Source organism: Numida meleagris, chromosome 27, assembly GCF_002078875.1.
Source record: "Numida meleagris isolate 19003 breed g44 Domestic line chromosome 27, NumMel1.0, whole genome shotgun sequence".
Lineage (NCBI taxonomy): Eukaryota > Metazoa > Chordata > Aves > Galliformes > Numididae > Numida > Numida meleagris.
In genome coordinates, this window is record NC_034435.1 from 1,459,531 (window position 1) to 1,478,278 (window position 18,748).

Below are 18,748 nucleotides of genomic sequence, written 5' to 3' on the forward strand. Positions count from 1 at the left end.
TTCCGGACGAGTCAGAGTTTCCAAGTGGCCTTGTCCAATTTGATCATTAAAACTTCACTTTTTTTTTTTTTTTTTTTTTTGCCTTTCCCTCTTTTATTTTTCGGAGAGGCCGGCAGCGTGATCTCAGCATCTCTCGGCTTTTGGAGCGCACACACCCCCCGTGCCCCCGCACACGCGGGCACAGACGGAGATTTATGAGCCTCAAAAGATGCTTCGTAAAATATTTACAGAGCAGAGCTTCAGGGGCGAGTGGTTGAGTCGGCCACGAGACGTCAGATCTCTGGGTGGCACGATGGGAGGAAGATAAACAGACCTTTTTTTTTTTCCATGCCTGAAAAACCACTATAAACCTTTCGGGTTCAACAGTGTTTTCGCCTGTTCCCTTCTGCCCTATGAATGAGGCGGACACCTGGGGCCCATGGGTGGTGAAGGTGGGATTGAACTTGGCCGGGATTCCAAATTGCAACAAAATCCCCAAAACAAAATATTAACCACCATCGTCATCCTAATACGAGGAGCGACAAAACCATGGCCAATGCTGCTGCCGTCTGTGAGATGTTTTCCCTATCAAATAAAACTTCCCTAACCTCGGCGCTGCTTCCGGATGAGCAAATGAAACACGATTCTGGCTGACCTTATCAAAACCTCACATTCTCTTCCTCCCCTTCTTTCCTTTAAAAAAAAAAGTGGGATTTTTTTGGACGTGATTTTGCCAGAATTGGTGCATCCCTATGGGACACTTCAGCTTTGAGCCAACCCAAGTGGAAGAGCCTTCACGCAGAGGGGACGAGGACGATCATTTCCGTGGCCAAACCAGTACAGACTCATACAGGCAACAACCCAGCCCTGGTAATGTTTTAAATCAGTGATTTCACATCGATATATCTTTGTGATGATGGAGTGATGCCAACAGGGGCTGTTGGCGGACGTGCATGGAGTTTTCTGCAGGAAATGGGAAAATAAAGTCGGGCTTTGTCCACCCCTTGGCCTGCAGAGAGCCACATGGATCCTCTCTGCTCTTCCGAAGGAAAACCCACATTTCCCATTTCCACGCTCATCCCCATCCCCACGTTGGGGACGTAACGCCGCACCGCCGTCGCTCGCTCATAGGCAGAAGTAAGGTGAAAACCGCAGAGAAATCAATATAATTCTCCTTTTATTTTCACTTTATCGTGAGTATGTAACAGCATCACACCCGAGTTTACGTTTGTTTAAAAAAAATAATATCATACCGCATTTTTTTCCCCCCGACGTTCAGAATAAATGGTAAAAATGTAATAAATGTAAACTGCACTTGGCACCATTTGGATCAATAAATAAAATCTTAAAAAAAGAGAGAGAGAAAGAACGCGTTACATAGATGGCACACTATGGTATCTAAATAAATAACATAAGTTACTTCGAATAAATAAGAGAGTATCTAAAATATAGATGCATTGCATCAACTTCTGCAGATGGTCGGACTGAGCCGACAATACCAGAAGGGAAATGGGGTTGCGCCAATGGCGTTGAGTGGTGACGTGGGGACACTGGGGTGTGGGATCATGGGGATTTGGGGGCATGGGGACATGGGGACATGGGGATGTGGGGATGTGGGGACATGGGGATGTGGGGACATGGGGATGTGGGGATGGGGCTGCCTCCTCCTGCACTCACCCTTATCCTGCCTATGGCTGCCAAATCTGTCCTTTTTTTTTTTCCCTATTTTTCCCCTTTTTTTCCTTCTTTTCTTCCTCTTGGGCCTCAGCTTGGAGGCTCTCCTTGTTTAACCAAGTACAAAACCATGTGGGAGCCCTATTTATGAAGAGATGGCGGCTGAGGTTTCGAATACCGCCGAAAAACCATTTGTCTTGATAAACTGGGAGAAACGACTTCTTCCCAGCGCGTTTCTGGACCTGTTTAAATAAAGGACGCGACGTTTGCCAGTGCTTTCACCGAGTGGAAACAATGATGTTAGGCCCATTTCCCCCTCGCCGATACCAAATCGGGAGTGCGCCCACGTTGGCAAATGAGATCCCGACTGATGCAAGCGACAGGCGGAGCCGAACCAGAGCCAGAGCCGGAGTTACCCAAACACGGCCCGGCCAGATGGGGCTGTGTATAGTAAAACACAATGAAACGTCCCATAACTCATTATCGGAGAGTCGGGATAACATAACACTCATATTTTGCGCTGTCACAACCACTGGAATAGTTCTAAACAGCTCGTCGTGGTTTCCAGCCCTTGTCTCCCGCCCTGGGTGATGGGCAAGCTGCAGGGGAAGGTGCCCCCCAAATCCTGGAGACGCTGCCGGACAGATGTTGCACACCGTTATTAGCAATCAGTAACGCATGGGGTGATGAGGAAGAGAGCCAGATGAGATTGCGCCGTAGCTTTGAGCGGGGAATTTTCCATCCTTTTTGCCTTTTCTGCATTGTAGACATTCTTCCGGACAGCTCCAGCTCCTATTACAGCGGAGAGGGCTGTAGAAATGGAAAGCATTAAGGGAAACAGCGGCGGTTCTATTGGAACCACATTTCCCTGCGCAGGCGGTGCGGGACGGGGCGATGCTCCCGGAGCTGGAGGACGCACGTGTCCCCAAGAGGACGGCCCTGAGTGACACGCACGGAAGCGACACGCAAGCAAAAGCCACGGTCGGGCGATGGCCGCGGCGGCCCCGCTCGTCCCCCGGGTGTTGTGCGGCTGCACGGCGCAGCTGCAGCCCAGATGCACTCCCCGAACCATCGCACGCCGCCAACGTCAGCCGCTTCCCCCGCACCTCTGCGTGGGGTGAAAAAGGAGAGGGGGGAACAAGAAAGCAGAGGCGTTGCAGCTATCCGCGTTGCTTTGCAGCACGCCTCGCGCTGGGGGTTCCCCAATGCGTTGGGGTGCTTTTGGGGGTTGCAAAGCGCACCAGGGAGGGTTCTGCAGCATGAGGGTGCAAAACTGCTGCTTGGCCTCAACCCTGCAAGCCCTGAAACCAACGGGTATCTCCAACACGGCTCCAAAACCCGACCCCGGGGCTGATGCAACAGCTGCAAAACCTCAGCGTCACCTCTGTGCTCCCGGTGACACGGGGAGCTCGGTGCAAACCCTCCCGCACCGCTCCGCAGCACCTTCCTGTGCTGTAGTGCCTGTGGGTTTCGGTTGTTTTTTTTTTTTGTGTGTGTGTGTGTTTAACTGGAGGCTTCTGCAACACAACTAATTTTAGTTTTATAGTAGTGAGAACTGGAACGCGCCCAAGCCCTTCAGAGCGCAGTTATTATTATTAGATTTGGGTGCGTTGCGTTGCTTTATTTGAAGGCAGGAGTGAGCCGTGGGCACAGCGTGGGTCACAAGCGCAGCTCCTCCTGCAGCTCCTTCTTTTGGGGTCACCTTTGTCACCCCACAATCCTGCCCGGGTCCCAATGGCCACAGTCCCAATATGGCACAGAGGTTCCCCTGCGGAGCGCTGCCATCGAAGCGTTCTCCCTCCATGCCCAGGACACGACACCAATATTCTCCTTCTGTTTATGATTTGCTTTTTCTGGGAAGAGGGCCAAGGGGAGAAAACCCATCAATCCCAGGCAACAAATTTAGCCTGCCCGGAGAACGCAAAAGTCTGCGGTCTCATTTATTTCTCCGCAGAGTAAACAAGAGTGACACTGCTGTAAATGCAAAGTGGAGCCAAAGCCCAGGCCCGAGCCCTGTCCTGCGCGTGCTCCGAGCTGCGCTGCCCCATTGGGAATCCCGCACACCCTTAGGGTAGAGCTGGGGCAGCTTTGGGGGATCCCCACCTGCCTCAGCCCGGCTGTGCCGGTGGCCTCGTGGCTCAGTGTCACCTCCGCGGCGTCTCCAGCCCGGCTGCAGGCGGAGGGGCCGTGGGGTTAATCCAGTTACTGCAGATTATCCTACAAGGCGACGGCTGCGGGGAGCGAGGGGATGGGGTGTGGGGAGCGGAGATGGAGCCTTTCCACGGTGTGCGTGCAGCTCCGCACCCAACACGGGGCTTTGGGCACAGCGCAGGGACCCCAGTACGGATGCAGTGATACCAGCGGACGTGAGCCCTTCCTGGGGGCACCTGTAGCCATCCAACACCCCCTGTGCACACAGCACACTGTAACACCAGGCACCCTATGGACACACCGCACACGTTAGAGCCCACACACACGGCTCTGTCACCTCCACCGTGCAGCTCACAACCCCTCCCTGGGTGAGCCATCCTATTTGTGTGACAGCACCCCGTGCGCAACCTGGTGCACGACAACACGGACAACATCTGTGCACAACGCCCCAGGCGCAGCATGCCCTGAGCGTGTGTCACACCCTGAGCCCAGCACTTGTGTCACACACCCAACCAGATGGTAGGCTGATGGGAACACCCTCAGTAGGACAACACCCACACTTACACCTTCCTCTGCAGCCCCACAGTCACGGCACAAACGCGTGGGCAGGGAGCAGTGCTCGGGGTCACACGAGCGTTGCAGTCTCTCCTCCTCCCACTGGACATGGGGGGATCCATGGGGCATCTCTTCTTCTCCTCCATGGACATAGAGGGTCCCAGTGGACGTGGGGGGTCCATGGAGCATCTCCACTCCTCCCAGTGGACATAGAAGGTCTATGGGGCATTTCTCTTCCCACTGGACATGAAGGGTCTGTGGGGCGTCTGTCCTTCTCCTCCATGGACGTAGAGGGTCCCAGTGGACATGGGGTAGTCCATAGGGCATCTCTCCTCCTCCCACCAGACATGGAGGGTCCACGGTGCATCTCTCCTCCTCCCACTGGACATAGAGGGTCCCAGTGGACATGGGGGGGTCCACGGGTCATCTCTCCTCCTCCCCAATGGATGTGGAGGGTCCCACTGGACATGGAGGATCCATGGGTCGTCTCTCCTCCTCCAACTGGACATGGGGGGTCCATGGGGCAGGCAGCAGTGGGGGGTCCATCCCCGTCCCCACCACAGGCTTCGGCCCCATTGGGCCACCCCCCAACCTGGCCCTTCACACACAGCCGCACTCTTTGGCCGACAGCTCGTTGACGGTGTAGTAGCGGTTGTAGGCGTCCAAGAAGGAGACGTCGTCGTCGTAGGCCAGCGGCCTGCAGCAGGGCCGCGCTCGCACCTTCTCCTTCCTGATCCTCCTCCGGCTGCGCACGCTCTTCAGCGAGAGGTCGTAGTTCCTGACGGCCGCGTCGCAGGTGCCGCTGCAGTAGCGGAACAACACGGTCTCGTCCGACTCGTAGCCCAGGCCCAGCTCGCTGACACTCACCTCCAGCTCCTTCAGGGCGCAGGGTTTGTGGCGGGCGCGCGCCCGCTTCATGCGGTTGCCCGCTTTGGGGAAGAGGGGCAGCTCGTGGCCGCCTGAGTTCATGGCCTGGCTGTAGCGCTCCACCAGCGCCGAGATGAGCTGCCGGATCTCCCCTTCCGTGTAGCTCTCCAGCAGGCTGCTGTCTGCAAGAGAAGGGGAAGAAAGGGCAGCGATCAGCACCACAAAGCCAGCTGCGGCCGTGAATCACAGAAGCACAGAATCATAGAAGGTGTGGGGTGAGGAGCTGCAGTGGGGACAGACCCCCTGGACCTCCCCCAGCATGCATGGGTAGATAGCGGTAGGATGAGGGGGAATAGCATTAAACTTAAAGAGAGGAGATTTAGGTTAGATTTGAGGAGGAAATCTTTTACCCAGAGGGCGGTGAGGTCCCAGCACTGCTGCCCAGAGCAGTGGGTGCCCCATTCCTGGAGGTGCCCGAGGCCGTGGATGGGCACTGGGCAGCCTGAGCTGGGGGGAGCACCCAGCCCACAGCAGGGAGGGTGGAACTGGATGATCTTTAAGGTCCAACCCAACCCTCCAACCCAACCATTCCATGGTTCTATGATCTTCAAGGCTCCTTCCAACCAACTCATTCTGTGATCACTCTATGATCCTTGAGGTCCCTTCCAACCCAGCCCATCCTGTGACTCTGTGCATGGGGCTGAGACCCCAAGAGGGGTTCCCCACTATGCAAAAACGAAGACCCCACAAATAACCCCACCTCCCTCCTCTTCCCTCCTCCTACTTCTGTTTTCTTCCCCGCCCAGAGCTGTCCCCCTCCCCTGCACAACATCAAGTGCATGCTTAAAAACAGGGAGAAAAAGAAAGCATAATGAATATCTGCTGCACTCATGGTTTCCAGCTGGCCGATGGCAGCGGTGCTGCGGGTGGGGATCGGGCAGCGCAATGTGGAGTGCACGCAGCAATGGGGACACGGGGGCACCGAGCAGCACAGGGGAACCAACATTCCACAGCGGCATCAGCCCGACTTGCCATTGTGCAAATATTTTCCTGGTCTCCACCAAGAGATGATACTACAGAAAAGCCACCATGGGGTGATGAGAAACTCCAGCATATTTAGTACGTGGGATGTTTCCCCATTGCCTCGGTGGAAGGGCTGCTCACCAGAACCGCAACGCATGCAGCACACACACAGAATCCAACCGCTGCTGGCAGCATCTGCGTCCCCGTGTCCTAACCCTGAGCCCGGGCTTGGTCCAACCCAGCACCGGGGGAAGCACGGAGGAAAGCATAATGTGACAGCTTGTCATCGATTTCCAAATTTCAAACCAAGAAGAAGTTCCTCTGGTTTGGAATAAAAGCAAACATGCCCAGGATTTCCAGCAAACAGCAAAGGCGAAGGGGCAAGCGGCGCTCCGGGGGAAGCTGCTGCAGGATGGAGCCGCTTCCCTTCGCTTTCAGCTCCCGTTTGACATTTTGCATTTTTAAAAATAGCATGGCAATTAATAACAAAAAAACAGCCCTTTGGAGCAAAAAGGGAAAAAAAAAAAAAAAAAAAAGCAGCTCTTGGCATGAAGATGAGCGCGAAGGTTTGCTGCCTTTTCCGTGTGTGCTTTTCCTGGGATGCTCCCGACCCACGGTGCAGGAGGAAGGGAGGGAAGGGAGAGGCTGTGGGGTGGCTGAGATGAAAGCAGCCCCCGTTGGTGTTGTGGGGCTGGGCTGTGGGTGCTTACACTGGGCGAGCAGCGAGCTGTGGCGTGGCAGGGCCCGGGGGGGTCTCCGCGGAGCCACCGGCAGTGAGGAAGAGGAGGAGGAGGAGGAGGAGGATGCCCGTGAGGCTGGCGAGGAAGGCAAGGGGCTGTATGTCCGGCTTCCGTTGAACATGTCTCTACAAACTAAAATGGATAACATGGAACTGAGGAGCATCGATGCAATGGCTGCAAACTTCCATACCTTCATCTTAGAGCAAGTCAGAACATTGAAACTCTGCAAAACAGGCAAAACAAATATCCTTATTACACCGCCTTCGCCTGGGGCCCCCTCTCCCGCCCCTGTCCCCACGGCTCAGGTTGGCCAACAGCTCCTGCCGGGCTCCAGCCCATCCCCTCTGCCCCCAGGAGTGGTCCAGGTGGGACTGCAGTGGGGAAACTGAGTCACAGGGTGTGGGCTGAGCAGGAGAAAGGCGAAGGTGGTTCATGGCTGAGGTGTCCCCAGTGGTGACAGTGGAGATGAGGGGATGTCCTCACCCCATGCAGCCCCAGCAGTGGGTGACACGCGGGGTTTAAGCCTCCCTCCTGGTGGCTGGGTCCCCACCTTGTCTTTGCGTTGGGGCTGAGACGCCGGTGGGCGGCTGTGAGCGAAGGATGGGGAAACCCACAGGCAGGGGACCCCGCTCCATCGCCTTCACCCCACACTGAGCCCCACTGGCCCCACTGCCTCTGCCGACGATGTGCACGGAACCCAGACCGCGATGGGGAACGGGGTTGCGCTGCTCAACCTCCACCCAGATCCCTGCCCCAACAGTGCACCAACGCTACATCCAAACCAGCAAAACCACAAGAACAACCCCGCTCCATCCCAACAGCACCAGCGCACAGGGACCGAAATTCGGGGCTGCAGCACCGGAGGGTCTCACATCACCCCAAAACCCGAGGGCAGCCGGGACACCCTTACCTGACAGCGCGGGGATCTGTCCATCCAGAGCAGGTTGGACCTGGTGGGAGCTGATGGGTGCAGCCATTAAACCCCCATCACCGCCAGCCTTCGGAGAGCGGCGCTGACTCGCAGTCACCTCCCATCCCCTTTTTCTCATCTCAGCTCCTTGCAAACTCCAAACATTTCTCCTTTTTAAATAAATTTTCCACGGGGTGTTGGAGCGCGGGGTGAGGGGTGGGGTGGGGGGGAGAAGAGAGAGAAGGGAAAGAAAAAACAAAAAAACAAAACACAACAAAACATAACCCGGTTTAGCAGTATTTGCCAAATAGAATATACTGGGGAAAAAGTGTTTATTTTAAAATGGAATTTGAGAGATTCACTTTTTACCGTTATTGCAGAAAACAACCCCGAGAGCTGCGCAAGTGCTGCCTCATTGCCAGCAACACTTTATTTTACAGGATGCAGCTAATTACGCGTTAACTAACAGTAATTATACGCCCCGTAGGTTACGAGATAATTGCAGAACCCAGCCAGAGCCTAAATATTTTCAACTGGGCTATAAACAATGCCAAGATAGAAAAAGAATAGTTTGGCCATATAAGGAGGTAAGATCGTGAAATCCCGCCGTGGTACCGGGAGGCAGCGCCGGAGCGACACGCACAGCGCGCCGCGGTGCCGGCGTTGGGCTGAGCGCTCGTAGGGTGGATGGTGCCCCATGAGCCGCGGTGGGGAGGGCCGCTGGAGGGCATCCAGTGGGTTTGCCCCCGTGGTTAATCGTGGCGATCGAGGGCTTTCAGGCTGAGAGCAATGGGGAGAGAGAGGGGAACGCGCGCTGGAAACGCTCGTGGGCATCCAATAGTTGTGGCGAAGCAATGGGGCACGGCGTTGAGGCTTTGGATGCGGTGCTGTAGGGTTGGAGCCGGGCAGGGCGTGCAGCACGGCGTGGCCAGCCCCAGGGAAGGGCCTCTGGATTGTTCTGAGCCCACAGCATTTCAGCAGGGCGGGTTCAGCCTCGCGCATCCCGTACAAACACTCCTCTTTGGGCAGCCAGCAATTGTGGCCCCCACCCGCTCGCTGGTGACCTTTCCAAAGGCTGGATGGAACTCTGGCTCCAACGTGCAAAACAATCAGAAAAAAAAATAGGATTCCAAGCTTTGCCTTTGTTTTCTCTCGCTCTAAAAAGCCCCAGGCCCCATGTGCCAACCTGTGGGGAAAGCTGAAATGCAAGGGGGGAGAAAAGGAAAATCATGCACACACAGCTCACAGCCATGACTCACCCAGGGCTGACTCGGAATGGCACCCTCTGATCCTTCTGGTTTCCACCTATCCTAAACCCAACCCCAGTGATAACGTTTTGCTGTGGCCGGACGGCCCCACGCTGCCACATGCCGGTGCCCAGCTACTCCCATGGGCATCACGGCTCTGCCATCCTGCACTGCCCCTTCCCCATCCCCATCCTCAAAGCTTCCATCCTCCCACAGCAAAAGTCAGCGCTCCCTGAGCTGCCCATGGGCTCAGCATCTGCCGGGCTGGGTACCACAGTGCTCACTCCTGCCAGCACAGGGAACACCGGGCTCTTTCCGGCCCAGACCATGAGATCCCATCGTGGTCTCGCTGCTGCTGCTCCTCCCAGGCTCAACAAAAGGCCAAAGGCTGCACTTGGATTTGCATCTGGAGAACAGCCCGAAAGCGCTGTGCTCTCCCGAATTCTCCCGATAATCCATCAATGCAATGGTACAGATCCAGCCGCGCTGTGCCTGCTGCCAAGCGGGAAACTCGATCCTGCAGGAGGAAACCCTTCCCACCAGCCCTGCTCTGCAGGAGCTGAGCACCAAACCGAGCCCACGCTTCTCTGTGTCCTCCCCACGGTCCTCCCCAGGAGGCTCCGCGTCCTGAAGAACTGGAATCCTCACAAAAAACAACAGCCAGCAGCACAGCCAAGGCTGATTGCTTGCCTAGAGAGAAGCAGCCAATGATCTTGGCTCCCTTCTGCCTGGTGCTGGGGTGAGCTCCGTGCCCGGCTCCGATCTCAGCCCAAAGCATTGAGTCCATCGCTCGGTCCCATGTGCGCTTCTCCCGTGCATCACTGCCCCCATTGCTCAGCAAACGTAGAACCCATGGAACTTGGCTTCTAGCTGGAGGTTTCTTCGCTCTGTCTCCCAAGCTCTGGTATTTCTCACTCCTTTCCCTGTTCCATGGGAGAGCAGCGTTCCCATCCCATGCACACACCAACGCCTGCAAAGGGCTGCGTTGCATTCGGGACCGCGTGGGCTTCATCCACTTCTCACGCTCTCAGGTTCTCTCCTCCACGACCATTTCCAGCTGTTAAGCCGACTCACAGTGTCCTTCAGACTCCTCAGAGCCTCAGCTCCCGATGGAACGAGGCGAGGGGAGAAGCCGAGCTTCATTTTTTACCCTAAATCCTTCTTTACGGCAGAGGGAGGGGGATGAGGAGACGTGCGAACGTTCCGTCCTCGGGCTTTGAAGCCTAGAAGCCAGGGCGCCCAAAAGACATTATATTGTAAGTATGTCATAAATTTTCAGTCGATTCATGCTTCCGGGCATTGATTCATTATTTTCAAGCACTCGGCCTCGGCCATGGCGCGAGAATGGATGAGGCCATGGAGTGGCCGAGGTTTTTGGCAACATGAAACACTTGGAAAGATCAAGGCCTTGACGGGACATCAGAGAGAGCTTCCACCTGCCACACTGTTTATTTTAGTGCCTTACATGGGAGCCAAGCTGCTTTGAAATCCCGGCTCCTCATGACTCACCCTGCAGGAATTAAACAATTTCCATCCCGGCTCCGTGTTGCAGTGGAGTAGCTCCAGGGCCGCAGCTCTTCCAGGCTCCTGGAGAAGCCAATGGATCGAGCAGCTCCCAGGGGTCCCAGTGACACTGGTGAGGATGGGGACGGTGCAGAGCTTGGGCAGAATGTTCCCCAAATGGTCCCGAGTTGGGGAGATGCCCTTTGGAAGCGCAGCCCCCGAATGGCATCGCTGTGTCTGAACGCTGTAGGGTGGACACGGTGCTGAGAAGGGCTGCAGTGGGGTTGCCAGTGCTGCAGGGTCGGAACAGCCTCAAAGTGGCAAAATTCACCCTGAAATGGGGAGCGTCGAAAGGAAAAATGCCCCAAACCCTGATCTAAGTTTAAGTGTCGAATTAGCGTTAAGTGGATGCAGAGAGGAGAGAAAGAAAGAAGAGGTCCCCAACTCTGGCTCTATCCCGGCGTTGCTCTGTGCTGGCAGCCCCATGGCAGACAGCAGCTGGGGACACGGGGCAGCATCGTGCACAAAGCACAGATGGGTTTGGGGCATCTCGGTGCCCACAGAGCCACACTGTTACCACTGCTCCCCATCCCCTCACTCCTCCCCAGCTCTCCCTCTGCACTGTAAGTAAAACCAGAGCCCCACGCTCCACACGGTTCTGCTTTCCCAAAGTAAAAAGCAGCCCAAGGCGAGGAGCTACAGAGCTCTCCCCACAGCCCCACTTTCCCTCATTCCTCCCACAGGGCCGAGGACAGCCCCTCGTGCCCCACTGCTCCATGTGCCCGCTCCGTGGGTCTGCAGGGAGAGGTCCAGGAGGGTCAGGGCAAATGTGGCGGCATCCCTTGTCCCTACCACCACCTCTCCCAAGGGGTAGTTCCCTTTATGACCTTTATCCCCTGATTCAATGGGTATAACCAGCAGCAGAAGCCACCCTTTGTGCTAAAAGATGGGTCAGGAGAGGTAAAACTACAGGGAAATGTTTTGTGATTGCATCGCCCAGCATCAGCTGGAGCAGAGAGTGCGAATGCAAAATTACTCCAAGGTGGGAGTCAACCAAGGATGCGAAACACAACGTGACAGCAAAAACCTTGTGCAGAAATGGCCTTTTGGTGGTGGGCAGGAAAAGAAAGCAGAGTGTGGAAGCACTCCTGTCAACGCCGGAGGACTCTCCCCAGAATCTTTACGCCCAAACCCAAGATGGATCACGCAGGCAAAGAGGAAATCAACGCTAACATGAGCCAAAAAACCACAAGTATGACAGCCCAGGCACCCACGGGTGCTGGCAAATGGCACTTCTCCAGCCCCAAATTTCCCACTCCTGCCAAAACCTGCTCTGTATGACAGCTCTTTTGGAGCGACGAACCAACCCCTCCAATGCTAAATAACCGCACGATGCCAGAAAGAGTTGGTTTGTTGAAGGAAACTAATTGCTGTGGCTTGTTTGAACAACCCCACTGCCTGGGGAAATAGGGTTAAAAGCTTACATTTTGGCAGCGGGGCTGAGCCCGGGCCCCAGATGTGCTTTTCTCTGGGCCAATTTCGACACCACTGGTATCCAGAGAACCTCCTCCCACACTGAGGAAGTCACTATGGGACCCAGCAGGACCGGTGGCACAGGGGAACAGTGAGGAATGTGATCCTAAAAGCAATACCACGAGCAATGCCACCTCCAGCCTGGCACTGAGCATCCCTCTGTCTCGCTGCCCTTTTCCCAAAATCTGTTGTTTTTGCACAGAAGGAGCCGGTTTGTCAAGGCGCCCGCCGGGGATTGCAATGCTTTGCTGAGGGCAGGGAGACCCGGTAGAGGTTTGCAAATCCAATTTGCACTAAACCCTTCCAGTGGGTTTTGGACGGTGCACGGGATAATATCACATTAGCATTTACTGTCCGACTCCAGCGGCAGCTGCCGACATATTGAAGCACTTAGCGCTGCTCCACAGCGACCGAACGAGGAATTCCTCCTGAGACGGCGGCGGCGCTGAGCCGGGAACGGAGATTTCATAGAATCAGAGAACGTCCCAAGTTGGAAGGGATCCTCACGTCCAACTCCTGCCTCCACGCAGGGTCACCCAAAATTCACACTGTATTTCTGAGGGTTGACCAAATGCTTCCTGAACTTTGCTCCCCTTGTGAGGGAGATGAAGGCTGCCATGAGGAGCAGTAGGCCATAAGGGAGCTGTAGGGTCACCATGAGGAGCTGTAGGCCATAAGGGAGCTGTAGGGCCACCACGAGGAGCTGTAGGCCATAAGGGAGCTGTAGGGCCACCATGAGGAGCTGTAGGCCGTAAGGGAGCTGTAGGGCCACCACAAGGAGCTGTAGGGACACCACGATGAGCTGAAGGGCCACCAAGAAGAGGCTGTAGGCCATAAGGGAGCTGTAGGGCCACCATGAGGAACCTGCAGGCCATAAGGGAGCTGTAGGGCTGCCATGAAGAGGCTGTAGACCACCATGAGTACTCTCTGTCTCCTCTTCTCTAGGCCAAACAGACCAAGGCTCCTCATGCTCTCTGAACCCTTCACCATCTTGCTGTCCTCCTTCGGACACTCTAAAAGTTTTAAGTCCTTCCTGCCCATTGGGAGGCATTCCCCTCCAGCTCCATTTCAGCAACCCCAAAACATTAATTTGGAGAAAGTTCAAAGCTAGGAGATGACGAGGGCTGCAGACGATGGGGAAAATCACAGCAGGTGTGTGAAGCACAGTGGGTCAGGACTGCCCAGTCCTTTGTGTGTGCAGACACCATTGCGGTAGCACCACGGCACTGCACTCCTGTCCCCATGGGCAAACTGCCTGCAGGACTCAGGGCTTTCCATAGGGGTATGGAGGGGCTGATCAGCTTCCATAAGTGCAGATCTTTGCCCTCGAAGCCTCGCCATCAACGGTCCCAGGATGGTGGCACTCAGGTCTGTGCTGCCCAGAGCCACTTGGGATCGGAGCGTGGCCTGGGCAGGCCAAGGCAGGCAGCAGCCATCAGTCCTTCCCCACCAGTGTCCCTCCCCATGGCCACACACCTGCCTTGTACCAATGAGCCCAACCCCAATGGGGCTGCGCCCCATGCCTACCTCCTCCCCATGTCCCCAAGCACTTCAAGGAGGGGCACCGTCCTGCAGGACCCCATCCACCACCATCCCATGAAGCTTGCGCTGTGCTTGAAGGGCTCATGCTGCCCGCATCCTGGCTGGCTCCTTGCAGCCCCCCAAGCCACTGTGATGAGCGTGGGCACCTAACGGGGGCATTGCCCCAGTGGGGGCACGGGGCTGTGGCACTCAGCATAGGCAATGACTGCCTCTCTCCTCCTCCTGCTGCTCCACTGCTGGCACGGTCCTCCCCAGATGGCTCCATAGAGCTGCTAAGCCTCAAAAATGCGGTCTTAATAAGCCAGCGCCACTTAACGAAGGCAGCAGCTGCCCTGTAAAACACAGGCAAGTCCTTCTTCGGGGACAGCCTGGAGGGACAGGGCTGGTGTCCCCAGGCAGGGCAGAGCGCCTGCTCCAAGGGGTGCAGGTGCACTGGTTTGTCTCCTTGTCACCTGCTTTGGTCTCCTGCCTTATGCACAGGCACATTTGCCTGTTCTTCTGCCATGGGCAAGGCAACGGAGAGGGAAAAACCCAGGGAACCACGGAATGTCTCTGCTGGGAACATCCCATGGCTGCTCCTCCCCGTGCTGCCGCCACTTGGGAACCACGGGGCCACCACGTTGTAGGGATGCAGGGACCCCAACCCCCAAATAGGAGCGGGGGCTCTGCCCCACCCGGCAGTCCCTAAGCCCACCAGCTCTTTAGAAAAGAGGGTCAGGGAGCAGCAACCACCACAATAAATACACCACGTGCTCCCTGCCCAGCCACAGCCAACAACAACATCATTAACGGTGAAGAAACCACCAGAAGCTGTGCAGAAGCTGCTGCCTGGTCATGACCTGAGTACTCGGTGCTTTTGCAGCTCTTCTGCTGGAGGAAGGCACAGAGATGGGTGAGAGCAGCTCTCAGCCATGGGACACGACTGCGGAGCTGCTGCCCAGCCCTGCAGTGGGGCTGCTTGCTCAGTCCATCCCCCAAATCCCAGGGACTGTTTGCTCGGTTCCTTCTGGGATGCATTTTCCTCCCTGGGAAGGACACAAGATGAGCTTGCAGAGCTCTTCACCCCTCCAACGTTGCCTGGAAAAACAGCCAAGGTGAAATCAAGGGCTCTCCAAAGCTCCATTATGGCAAACTCTGCTCAAGGGCAACTCCCGTGCTCAGTGCTGGGCATCACCCAGGAGAGCTCAGGGCCGTGGTCTGAGCACTGCACATCCCTGCAGCCCAGACCCTGCACGCTCAGCCTGGCCGACATTCAAAGGAAACCTTTTCCTCTGGGAAAAATAAATGTGGTTCCATCCGAATAAAACACTTCACGAAAAGCAGCATAGATGCCACCGACATTTCTTGTCAGGGGGGCTGACGAGCTGGCGACGCGGCCTTTGAACAGCTGCGGGAGGAAATGCTTTTTGTCATCCTTTGAGAACAACGCGGTGGCAAACGACGGTTTCAATTTAGCTCTTTGGATGCAGAGTTACAAAGCGAGCCCGTTTGGGGTTTCATGACAAAGAAGTGAGGGGAGCGAAACTGCTCGTGGCATTTCCCTTCCCGGGGCAGCGGTGGAGGGGCTGGCTGCTTCCCACGCTGGGGATGCTCCTTCACACGAGAGCATCCCCGCAGCACCAGCAGGAGCCAGCTTGCTTTTCTTTCCCCTTCTTCCAACTTCACTCAGGAAAGACTGCTCCAATTGGGCCAAATCACTGGGAAAGCTGCACTAGGGGGGGAATTCCTTCGGTCTGATTTGCAAACGCTGGGGCTGGAGCAGACTGCTTGCCCAGAGGGCATTGACCAGCCCCAGAGCTGCATCCCTGCAGCATCTTTTGGGGATGCCAAGGGCATGGCAGGGGTCACACAGCGCCCTGATCCTGACCCCCTCAGAAGAGCTGCCCCTGCGCTTAGTGAGGGGTTGACTCCTGGCAGCAGCACTGTGCACAAGTGCTTAAGCTTGGACCAGCATGGAAATTGCCCGCAGTACCAGGGGAAAAAACACAGTGGTGAAATGCCGAGCCACGTGCCTGGGCCATCCACCCACCCCACAGCATCCCCCGTCAGCCACCGCTCGGCCCCGCTGGGTACCACGGGATGCTCCAGAGGAGGACGCTGCCATCACCAGGCAGCCCCAAACACAGCCCTGCGTGGGACTGCCACAGGATGGGCCCTCCCTGGACAGCAAGCTGCGTGCCTAATGCCACCACACCAAGCATGGGGACAGCCAAGGTGACACTGCTCTGGTCACACTGCTGCCTGGGCTGGGCCTGTGGAGGAGAGGTATTGCACATCTCAGACCGTCCCCTGCATTCATTTCCCTGTGGGTGGAAGCCGACCTGCCAAGCACACTGCAGAGAGGGGAGGCTGGCCCAGCAGCGCAGCTCTGATGGGGATCCCAGAGAGAGAGCAGGGAGCTGCCGAGCACCGAGCTGTGATTCACGGCTGCACCATGGGAGGGCACCCAGTGCAGCCACCACCAGCCCTGCTCTGCACCCACTGAGCCCTCCCTCTGCACCCAGGGGTGCCCCCCACCCGGGGACGCCCAATGCCAGCACCTGCATGTCCCCGGCTACGTCCCAACAAGCTGGGCCAGCTCCTGCATCCAGCTCAGGGTGCTGCAAGGTGCTCCCCTCACCCACCCAAATTTTGCAGCCTGAGAGCAGCCCGGTGCTGCAGGTGCCTCTGTCCCGGTGCTATTAAGAAAAAAAAACCAAACCAAGCAGCATGAGATGGAGAAATGAAACAAAAAGAGTCGTTTTCCCCCAGCACCGCTCCGGTGGGGGCAAGGGACAGCTGACAGCCCAGCCCTGGGCAGCGGGCAGGTGCCTGGTGACATCCCTAAGGATGCTCACCCCGCAGCGGTGCCACATCCCAGAGCAAAGCTCCCGCGTGGCATCACCGGTTCTGCTTTGCCACCCGGGCTCGGTGCTGCAGGGGCGGCTTTGGGGCAGAACCCGAGCCCCAGTTAAAGCCAGCATCTTTAAAAACCAACGGACCAACGAGTGCTTAAACCTCCGAAAACCTTCCTCCAGGGCCCTCTCTTCCCCACCTGATTCCTCCGCCCTGCATCACGCCGCGCCTCGGTGCTTCTGCCGTTCGATCCGGGAGCACGCAGCAATGCAGGAGCCCGGGATTCGGGATCCACAGGTGAACCCGCCCGCAGAACCGGGACTTCAGCACGGGGCCGGGACTCACGCGGCGCTCCGGGCGGCCGCCAGCCGCTCCTCCTGCCGCAACGCCCCGGCGCCGAATTGCGGGTCGGCTCCCCGAGCAGCGATCGGATTTAAATCAGTGCCGGCCACAAGCTACCATATATGTGCAATAAAGACATCCGAGGTCTAGGTTGTTTTGTTAAAGCCTTCGTACAGAGAGTGGGAAATTCCCTCCCTCGACGCCGCGCTGCCGTTGGCCTCCGGTCCCCGCGGAGCTCTGGATACCGCGGATCGGAGGGACCCGAGGCGGGCAGAGCCGGGAGGAGGTGACGGGGCCGCGGATCCTTTCCGTTTCTTAAACTAATATTTAGACAGGACGCATTTTCTCCCCTAATGCGAACGCGCCGCACCACGAGCCGTCCGAGCCGTGTTTGCCTTTCTGCGCGGCGGGACGCTCTCCAAGTATGAAGCAAACTCCCCCGGCAGCTTCAACGGCACCGGGCGGGCGGGGGGCGGCGGGGGGCAGCGCGGGGCAGCCCGGTTCTGGGAGCCCCGCTTCGTGGGGCGGCTCCGGTTGGGCTCCGGTTGTTGGGCTCCGGGGTGAGAGGGGACAGCGGCGGAGCCGGGACCGGGCTCGGAGCGACCCCCGGGGGTGCGGGAAGGGTCCGTGCGGGGTCGGGGCAGGTGCTCCCCGTTCCACGAGTGGGGGTCCTTACCTGGAGGCCGGGCCGATGCGCAGCGCTCAGCGGCGGCTCCGCGCTGGGACCGGGACACGCGTGGGACCGGGAGCCGCCATCAGCGAGAGGCGGTGCGGGGCGGTGCGGTTCGGTTCGGTTCGGTTCGCTGGGGCTGAGCCCAGCACGGCTCGGTTCGGCTGTGGCACGGCTGCAGCACGGCTCGGCTCAGCACGGAGCGGGGGGGGGCTCGGCCACCGCCTCCTCCCCGCGGCGGGGGGCGGGTTTGGAGCGGGTCGGCTCCCGAGCCCCGCCCGGTCCCGCCTCCCTCCCCCCGGTCCCGGGCTGAGCTCCGGGCCGAGCTCCGGGGCCGCTCCTGCCGCCCCGTGCCGCTCCCGGTACCGCTCCCGGTGCCGCCCCGCGCCCGGTGCATCGTTTGATCTCATCCGTAATTTCTTTTCTTTTGCAACTTCTCGGTTTGCCAAAGGGAAAGGAATAGTTCGGAGCAGCGGAGGGATGGGGGGTCCTCCACCGGCCCCGTGATGGGCACGGAGCTCGGGGACGAGGAGCAGGGTGACAAGCCCCGAGCCACCAGCCCCCGGCCAGGCAGCAGCGATGCTCTAATATGGCGAATGGGGAGAAGTTATTTCTAATCATAAAGAAATCCAGGTCAGCCAGACAAAGAGCCATGTCAAGGAATTTAAATCCTGCAGGAAACACATTGAGTTTTAGGCAAACCTGGGACTCCGGGGGCTCGAAGCACCGCGGTCCCAAGCCCAGAGGAGACACCGGGCCCTGGCAGCTGACGGGACACGGGGTGACCTTGGGATGCTCCAGAAGAGCCAAGGACATCCCCTCCCTTTATCTCAGCTGTCTCCGAATGGGACGAGCACTTCCCCACGCCCGCGTGCTCATCGCAGCGCTGCAGGATGGGCAGCAGCATCCCCGCTGTCCCCTGGCTCCCGCGTGGTGACTGCAGAAAGCCAATTTAGCCAACAGAAAGAAGCAGGGAGCGCCGTTTCTTTGGGGTTTGGTGACAAACAGCTGCTCCCTGCCGCTCTGTGCCGCGCCATCATTACGCTCCAGAGTTAACAGCCGCACCGGCAGCCCAAGTTTTGCCGCAGGGCCCGCAGCGCCGGGAGAACCTCCCCACGTGTCCCCATGTGGGAAAGCAGCAAGATGTGCAAACAGGCGCTGCAGCGGAGCCCGAGCG

General features: G+C 57.5%; 1 protein-coding gene across 2 annotated transcripts; it reads right to left on the bottom strand.

The window, feature by feature from the left end:
- On the bottom strand, nt 1,139-17,802 carry NRTN (neurturin). 2 transcript variants are annotated; one of them, XM_021378827.1, is made up of 4 exons: nt 17,578-17,802; nt 7,900-8,069; nt 6,960-7,121; nt 1,139-5,408 (listed from the first exon to the last, which is right to left on the bottom strand). In XM_021378827.1, exons 2-4 carry the CDS (start codon nt 8,036-8,038, stop codon nt 4,960-4,962), a joined length of 750 nt encoding a protein of 249 aa, XP_021234502.1. In that variant the 5' UTR covers nt 8,039-8,069; nt 17,578-17,802; the 3' UTR covers nt 1,139-4,959. The 2 variants fall into 2 exon arrangements, with proteins under 2 accessions (XP_021234502.1, XP_021234503.1); XM_021378828.1 differs by lacking the exon at nt 17,578-17,802 and having other exon boundaries at nt 6,960-7,212; nt 7,900-8,061.

What these genes read in the sequence shown, in the direction of transcription:
- NRTN (XM_021378827.1), bottom strand. Translation starts at nt 8,038, where the DNA reads ATGAGAAAAAGGGGATGGGAGGTGACTGCGAGTCAGCGCCGCTCTCCG. An exon ending in ACAGATCCCCGCGCTGTCAG is followed by an intron (nt 7,122 to 7,899) that starts GTAAGGGTGTCC and finishes TATCCATTTTAG; the next exon opens with TTTGTAGAGACATGTTCAAC. An exon ending in CAGCTCGCTGCTCGCCCAGT is followed by an intron (nt 5,409 to 6,959) that starts GTAAGCACCCAC and finishes CTTCTCTTGCAG; the next exon opens with ACAGCAGCCTGCTGGAGAGC.